The sequence below is a fragment of the Musa acuminata genome, chromosome BXJ3-5, assembly GCF_036884655.1.
Source record: "Musa acuminata AAA Group cultivar baxijiao chromosome BXJ3-5, Cavendish_Baxijiao_AAA, whole genome shotgun sequence".
Lineage (NCBI taxonomy): Eukaryota > Viridiplantae > Streptophyta > Magnoliopsida > Zingiberales > Musaceae > Musa > Musa acuminata.
In genome coordinates, this window is record NC_088353.1 from 23504451 (window position 1) to 23513386 (window position 8936).

At 51.7% G+C, this 8936-nt stretch overlaps 1 protein-coding gene across 1 annotated transcript; it reads left to right on the forward strand.

Annotated features, from left to right (window-relative positions):
• The first annotated feature begins 5287 nt into the window (after window positions 1-5287).
• LOC135638367 (uncharacterized) lies at window positions 5288-7042 on the forward strand. Its single transcript, XM_065151480.1, has one exon. It carries the CDS (start codon window positions 5288-5290, stop codon window positions 7040-7042), a length of 1755 nt encoding a protein of 584 aa, XP_065007552.1.
• Window positions 7043-8936: the final 1894 nt, after the last annotated feature.

Here is an 8936-nt window from a genome sequence, read left to right on the forward strand (position 1 = left end):
AAAACATATTTGATTCATAACAAATGGAGCATAGAGTAATTGGAGCATATCAATGACAGATAGGACAATTCAGAACATATCAGTTCATAGCAAATGGAGCACAGAGTAATTAGAGCATATCAATGGCAGATAGGACATTTCAGAACATATCAGTTCATAGCAAATGGAGCACAGAGTAATTGGAGCATATCAATGGCAGATAGGACAATTCAGAAAATATCAGTTCATAGCAAATGGAGCACAGAGTAATTGGAGCATATCAATGGCAGATAGGACATTTCAGAACATATCAGTTCATAGCAAATGGAGCACAGAGTAATTGGAGCATATCAATGGCAGATAGGACAATTCAGAACATATCAGTTCATAGCAAATGGAGCACAGAGTAATTGGAGCATATCAATGGCAGATAGGACATTTCAGAACATATCAGTTCATAGCAAATGGAGCATAGAGTAATTGGAGCATATCAATGGCAGATAGGATAATTCAGAACATATCAGTTCATAGCAAATGGAGCACAGAGTAATTGGAGCATATCAATGGCGTATGAAATGTTCCGGAGCATATCAACGACATATGGAACATTTCGAAACATATCAACAGTGGATGAAACATTTCAGAGCATATCAATAACAAATACCGTATAGAAGCTCAAACGTCGTCTTTGATGTTGCAAATATATCAATCTTATCCAAAGCATGTACAGAAACACATAACCAAAGCTCTGGATATCATATCAAACATACAGAAGGTGTAGTGGGATCTCAGTCAGAATGTGATTCATCCATTTCTGAATGACCACCTGACAAAAGTCTCCCACGTCTGGGAGCTCGATCCACCCACGTCTAGGTGAAGTCAAAGGGGGCCGACAGAGCATCGCAGGCTCTAATCACATACCCACATAGCGGGCAACAAGCGCATACCCTTTACCATTTCTGGCAAAGGTCCAGAATATCCCACATAACGGGACCCCACATAGCGGGCAAATAGCGCATACCCTTTACCATTTCTGGCAAAGGTCCAGACAATCCCACACACCAGAGTACAAAAGGGCAGTTTCAACAATAAGTAGCATATAACGGAAGCACACGCGGAACAACGAAGCTTACATGTGCCTTTTTAAAAACAAATGACGCAAGGACACAAATCTCTCACAAATGTATTCATTTTAGAAAGGAAAATGGAAGCAAGAGTGTACAGGGAATCCAATTATAGTTAGCTCAATTCAAATAAGAAGGATTGACGAATTCAAGTATCCAAAGGAATGAAACTAGAATAGGCACACATCGAAGCAAATGCGGAATCATGGGTTATACATGTGCCTATAGAAGTCAATACGATATAGCTTAAACGTTACACAATAGTTTTCAAGAATGCGAATAACTTTAAGGACAAGAGCATACAAGAATTCAGAGCAGTATTATAAAGCTCAATTGAATAAGAAAGCTAAAGGATATCAATTTCCAAAGGAATGAAACCAGAATATTAGAAATCGACCAAAGCTCGATTTCTGGCAGAATACAAGAGGCACATTGAACAAATGATTCAAACTATCAATCGTGCTCCAATTGACTCAGAAATATATCATTGGATTATACTTTCAGATAAGACAGGCTTCATATGAATTGAACTGTCCAATAGAGAGAGTTACAAATAATTTGGTAAACAAGGGTCGTAGAACAAAATCTCTGTTTGGCAGAATTCATAATGTCAGATTCAACAAGTAACTGGGCAGGTGTTTGGATTCCAAATCTTTCAATCCATATATCAAAAGAAAGATCTATGAGTCTGGTTTCCAATGAAATAAGCTTTGAGTAAATCAATGTTTGCAACAGGTACTTATAAGCAGTTCAGTATCAAAAGGTCAGAAATTACGATCCCTGTTTTGCAGAATCTGTAGGCTCATTTGAAACAGAAGTTTGGGCAGACAAACTTACTCTGAATTCTTAAAATAAGCTATCAAAACAAAGGTTTATGAGTATATATTCTGATCAAATAAGTTTCGTCCAAATCAGAGGTCAATACATGAAGTTATAGCCATAACAAAGTAGAAGGGTCAGAATATCAGAAGTTGCATAGATTCGGATCAATATGTCTAAACAAGAGATATATCAAATGCAAGGCTAGAACAATTCAAGTTCCACATATTCAAATCAAATGTAGAGATCAAATTATAGTAAGGAAAGATCATGATACTTGCAATAGGAAAGATTAGAACAATTACAGGAGGAACGAATCGGGAACTTGAAATAAGAAATATCAAAGCAATTATAGGGGAAACGATCAGGGAACTTGCAATAAGAAACATCAAAGCAATTATAGGAGAAACAATCAGGGAACTTGCAATAAGAAACATCAAAGCAATTATAGGAGAAACGATCAGGGAACTTGCCTTTCAAAGATTTCGATCCGAAGATCCAAAGAAGGTGCTAGCCCAAATCCTTCTACTCTTCCAACTGCAGCTGCCACTGCCGCAGCTGCCACCCCTTCTCCTCTTCCTCTTTCTTCCTCTCCTCCCCTTTCTCTTCTTCTTCCTTTCCTTCTCTTCTTTCCCAGCTGCACTGCTGCAGTCGCAGCCTTAGCCACGGCCACAACCTCTTCTTCCTCCCCTACTCATCTTCCTCTCCTTCTTCTCTTCCAACTGCAGCTGCCATCGCAGCAGTCGCAGCCCCTTCTCTTCCCCTTCTCTTCTTCCTCCCCTTCCCTTCTTCCTTCCTCTTCCTCTTTCCCTGCCACAGCTGCAGCTGCCACAGCCGCAGCCGCAGCTACTTCTTTCCCTTCTCCTCTTCCTCCTCCTTCCTTTCTTCTTCTTCTCTTCTTCTCCTTCCTCCACTTCTTCTCCCCGACGAACATCACCTCCTTTCCTCTGTTTCCTCCTGCAGGAAACAGAGGTGCCGCCTCTTCACCCGCTTCTACTTCTTCTCTTCTTCCTCACCATCTCTTCCTCTCCTTCTCTTCCAGCTGCAGCTTCCACCGCCGCAGCCGCAGCTCCTCCTTTCCCTTCTCTTCTTCTTCTCCTCTTCTACTTCCCTCCTCTGTTTCCTCTGCAGGAAACAGAGGTATCACAACCTCTTCTCCTGCTTCCTCTTTTTTTTTTGGTAAGTAAAAGTAAAATTCATTATGTGTAAAGTTTCTCCTGTTTCCTCTTCTTCTTCTTCTCCTCTTCAAACGCCCCACACCTCTCCTCTGTTTCCACCTGCAGGAAACAGAGGTGCTGCAGCCCTAGCTGCTGCCACCTCTCGCTCCTCTCCCTCTTCCCTCTCTTTTCCCTCTTCTTCTCCTTCTCTTCTTCTCCTCTTCCTTTTTTTTTCCTCCCCAACGCCACACACCTCCTCGCTGCAGCCTTGTCGCAGCTATCCTCCTCTCTTCTTCTTCTTCTTCTTCTTCTTCTTCTTCTTCTTCCCTTCTCCTCCCCAACGCCCCACACATCCTCTCCTATGTTTCCACCTGCGGGAAACAGAGGTGCAGCAGCCCTAGCTGCTGCTGCTGCCTCTCCCTCTCCTCTCCATCTTCCCTCTCTTCTTCTTCTTCTTCTTTCCTTCTCTTCTCCCTCTTCCTCCTCTCTTCTTTTCCCTCTTCTTCTTCTTTCTTCTCTCCTCACGCCCCACCGCTCCTCTCTGTTTCTCGAAGAAACAGAGAGTGCGTGGGAGGCGGTGGGATAAAACTGAAATTTTCGGTTTTCTTTATTTTCTTTTCATTTTGCAACTTAGCAGTTTAGTCCTTGAAATTTTTATATTTACATATAGATCCTCAAATTTACATATAGTTTCTTATTAATAATTTTTAAAAGTGAGGGATATTACAGCTGCTCAGGGACCCTCACCCGATGAAGAACCCGCGGGAGCTCGCAGACCGTTCAAAGTATTGCCGATTCCATCGACAACACGGGCACAACACTGAGCAGTGCTGCGAGTTGAAGAGACAAATCGAGGAGCTCATCCTCAGAGGTCATCTCGGCCAGTACCTCCGGCCGAACAAGGAGCAGTCACCTCGCCCAGAGGGCCTTGTCGAGCGACACATCGATGTCATAGCCGGAGGCCCCGCATCCGGAGGAAGCCTCGGGACACGAGCCCGAGCCCGAGATCACCTTCCCAACCGGAGCTGCTGAGCGACCCGACCACGACGACGCCTTGGTGATATCGGCCAGGGTAGCCAACGCGCAAATGAGGAGAATCATGGTCGACATGGGAAGCTCGGCCGACATACTCTACTTTGGTGCCTTCCAGAAGCTGGGCCTGGCCAGGGAAAATTTAAGCCCGATCTGCTCGGCGCTCACCGGCTTCACGGGAGATTCAATATCGCCCCTGGGAGCCATTACCTTGCCTCTGACTGTGGGGACACCGTCGAGATCGAAGACCGTAATGACCACTTTCCTGGTGGTCGACCTTCCCACCGCTAACAATGCCATACTCGGTCGACCGACCCTCAACAAGGTCAGAGCCGTCGTCTCGACCTACTACCGGACCGTCAAATTCCCGACTCGCGAGGGGGTCGGGGAAGTCACCGGAAGCCCCCGAGAGTCCAGGCGCTGCTACCTTACCTCCGTCTCATTGGGCAAGAGAACCAGGGCCGAGGCGCCCCTGGAAGATCCGCGGGAAGCGAAGAAACTAGCTCCTCACCCCGAGCCGAGGGGATCCACTGTTGACGTTCCTTTGCAGGAAGCGCGGCCGAACCAAACGGTTAGGGTCGGATCGGAACTACCCGAACGGGAACGGGAACAACTCGTCGGTCTTCTACGGGAAAATGCCGACATCTTCGCCTGGTCCCCATCGGACATGGGGGGGGTCGACCCAGAGGTCGCGGAGCATCATCTCAATATCCCACCTGACGCTCGCCTAGTGAAGCAAAAGCCCCGGTGCCACGCCCCTGACCAACAACGCGCCATACAAGTGGAGGTGGACCGACTCTTAGCGGCAGGCTTCATAGAAGAAGCCAAGTATCCTCAGTAGTTGTCCAATGTAGTTCTCGTGAAAAAACACAATGGAAGCTGGAGGATGTGCGTTGACTACACCAGTCTCAACAGTGCGTGTCCTAAAGACTGCTATCCCCTCCCGAAGATCGACCAGCTAGTCGACGCGACGGCGGGGCACGCACGCCTCTCTTTCATGGATGCCTATTCAGGGTACAACCAAATCAGGATGGCGCCCGAAGACAAAGAACATACGGCTTTCCTCACCGATCAAGGATATACTTCTACAAGGTCATGTCGTTCGGGTTAAAAAATGTCGGGGCCACATACCAGAGGACGGTAAACAAGATGTTTGCCCATCAAATCGGCAGAAACATGGAAGTCTACGTGGATGACATGATTGTGAAAAGCCGAGAGGCCGGAACGCACCTTGCCGACCTGGCCGAGGCCTTCGCCACGCTGCGCAAGTTCGGCATGCGGCTCAATCCCACAAAGTGCGCTTTCGGCGTCACCTCCGGGAAGTTCGTAGGATTCATTGTACACCAGAGAGGAATCGACGCCGACCCGGAGAAGGTACAGGCAATAATCGATATGCAGTCCCCTCGGACGGTTAAGGACCTGCAGCGATTCAACGGAAGACTTGTCGCCCTGTCCCGCTTCCTCGCCCGATCGGGCGATCGCTGCCTCCCGGTCTTCAAGGCGCTCAAAAACCCGAAGAATTTCCAATGGACATCGGAATGCGAGGAGGCTTTAAAGCAGATAAAGCAGCACCTGGCCAGCCTCCCTCGGCTCGCCTCTGTCTCCCCCGACGAGAAGCTGGGACTCTACCTAGCAGCCTCCCCGCATGCGGTCAGCTCCGTCCTTGTCAAGGAAAGCTCCGGCCCACAACTCCCGATCTACTATGTCAGCCACGCCCTGAGTGGACTTGAAGAGCGCTACCCATCGATAGAAAAACTCGCACTCGCCCTGGTGCTCTCGGCTCGGAAGTTGCGCCCTTACTTCCAGGCGCACCCGGTGGAAGTCATCACCGACCAGCCTCTCCGGCAGGTCTTAACAAAATTCGATGTTGAAGGTCGGCTCCTCCGATGGGCGGTGGAGCTCGGTGAACATGATATCAGTTACGTACCCAGGACCGCCATGAAGGCCCAGGCGGTAGCCGACTTCGTCGCGGAGTTAGCTCCGATGGACAGAGATCCCGAGCAAACCCCTGAGGCTTGGATCCTACACGTGGACGGCTCGGCCAACTCGAGGGGTGCCGGAGCGGGGCTGGTCCTCCTCGCCCCTGACGGATGCTCGTTCGAGCGTTCCCTCCGCTTCAGGTTTAAAGCCACTAATAACGAGGCGGAATACAAGGCACTCCTAGCGGGATTGAGGCTGGCCCTCGAGATGCAGGTGGACGCAATACACGTCCTCACCGACTCGCAACTTGTGGCCAAACAGCTCAGCGGTGGATATGAAGCTCGGGACGCAACCATGGCAAAATACTTGGCACGAGTAAGAGACCTAACCCCGAGATTCCCTTACTTTACATTATCTAATGTTCCGAGGGAGGAAAACGAGCGAGCCGATGCGCTCGCTAAGCTGGCGTCAAGACAAACCCCCGAAGCGTGGCCAGAGATTGAGGAGCTCCCCGCTCGCACCATCGAAGTAGCGACTATGGCCCTAGGCGGTGCGCCGACCACGTGGGTGCAAGAGTTGCTGCGCTTCAAGCGGGATGGAACTCTCCCCCTCGACGAAGTCGCAGCTCGGCGTCTGCGCCGCACACACGCGTGGTACGCCGAGGAGAGTGGTCGGCTTTACAAACGGTCCTTCACCCATCCCCTCCTGCGATGCTTGGAGCCTGACGAAGCACGGACAGTCCTGGCCGAAACTCACGAGGGGGTCTGCGGCGAACACATCGGCGGACGAACCTTGGCGCACAAGATACTCCGCCAAGGCTACTACTGGCCAACCATGTGCCGAGATGCGAAAGCCTACGTGCAGCGGTGCGGTTGTGCCAGCAACACGCCCGCGCACCCCGACAACCCTCGGTCCCGCTCTGCCCCATCGACTACGCATGGCCGTTTGCCCAGTGGGGGCAGGACCTCCTCGGTCCCTTCCCGCCGGCTTCTGGACAACGGAAGTACATAATTGTAGGAGTAGACTACTTCACAAAGTGGGTCGAGGCCGAGCCACTGGCGACGATCACGTCACATCAAATGGAGAAATTCATGTGGAAGAACCTGGTAACTCGGTTCGGGTTGCCCAGGGCCATTATCACCGACAACGAACCTCAGTTCGCAGGCACAAGCTTTCGGGAATTCTGCGCCGGTCATGGCATTCAACTAAGGTTCAGCTCGGTGGCCCACCCTTAGACGAACGAGTTGGCCGAGGTAACCAACCGGTCCATCTTGGATGGCCTCAAAAGAAGAGTGTATGCGGCCCGATCGACCTGGACGGACGAGCTCCCCAGTGTGTTATGGTCGCTGCGCACCACTCCCAATAGTACGACCGAACAATCCCCGTACAGCTTGACGTTCGGAACCGAGGCCATCCTACCACCCGAGATGGCTATCGCCACGCTTCGGACGAGGAGCTACGACGAGGAAGCCTCGAACCAGGGACTTCGCGCCAGCCTCGACATGCTCGAGGAGCGACGCGCCGACGTGCACCTGAAGGCCCTCTCTCACCAGAGAGCCGTCGCCAGGGTTTACAACAGAAAGGTACGACCCTGACCGATCAAGTTAGGCGATCTAGTCCTACGAAGGGCCGAGGTCAGCGACCCGACCCGAACGAGGGGGAAGCTGGCCCCTAAGTGGGAGGGACCATATCGGGTCGCCGGCGTGGTCCGACCGGGTACGTATCGGCTCACAGCGATGGACGGTTCCTCCTTGCCGAGAACGTGGAACATCCAGAACCTTAAAAAGTTCTTTGTCTAAGGTCAATACCCGTGTTAACATCTCCCAAGTCGAAGCTGTGCAATTTCTGAAGCTCAAAGACATACGGGGAAAGGACCTTTATTTCTGAAGCATGAGAATACAAGACAACTCTCGAAGCGAAAAGGCACACTGGGAGAAGATTTTATGAAGCACGGGATTACAACTGCGACTTGACCCGAAGACTACAAAAGTTACAAGAAGCTAAAACGGCTCGGCTGAGCCGACTTCAAGACTGCCCTAAGCCATCGGGGCCCCCGACGCTATCGTCGAAAGGAACCTCCTCTGGCATGTCTACGTCTAAGTCCTCGGGGTGCGAGGTAAAAGGATCTGCCTCGACCCCCAACCCGGGATGGCACGTCCGGAATCGGCCCAGGGCTATCCGGTACCCATACTCGTAGGTAACCTGCCCTGACCGAACCAGCCCGAGTTGGAAGCCGGGGGATTGCTTGTAGGCTTCGATTATTTCCCTCTCCTTCTCTGGCCGCCGCTCCCGCTCGGCCGCCAGGGCTTCCGAGGCCCCGTTCGCGTCAGCCAAAGCCCCCTCCAGCCGCTGGGTAAGGGCGACCGCCTCGCCTCGGGCCAGGCAAGCCTCGGACTACGCCCCCTCTAGGAGCCTTCGGAGGTTGTCTTTCTCCTCCTCAGCCGCCTTCGCCTCGGACCTTAGGCGAAGGACCTCAGCCTCGGTCGCCCCTGCCTCAGCCCGGAGACGCGTCACCTCCTCTTCAAGCTCCGAGGAGCGCTGCTCGGCTGCCGCGACCGCCTCAGGAGCCGCCCCCGCACGAACCTCCTCAAGCTGCCTGCGTAGCTCGGCGTTGCGATCGCACAAAATACCCAAGGCCCGGCTCGAGTCGCGAACACGATCTGCCAACGCCATAACGTAGTGCTGACCTCAACCCTCGGTTGCGTCATGGGTCGGAAGCCAACAGTGGAGCACTTACCCACAGCAGCGACTTCACGGATTTACCGAGCAGGATGTCTGACGGCAGAGTATACATTTCGCAAGCCAGGTCGGGATGCAGCCCCCCTTGGATGAACGCAGCCGCGGTCTCCGCATCGGCCCACACCTGGGTCCCGCGGGTCAGCCCCCCCCAGCGGGCTACCAACCG

Coding starts and splice junctions, on each gene's coding strand:
- LOC135638367 (XM_065151480.1), top strand. CDS start 5,288: ATGGAAGTCTACGTGGATGACATGATTGTGAAAAGCCGAGAGGCCGGA.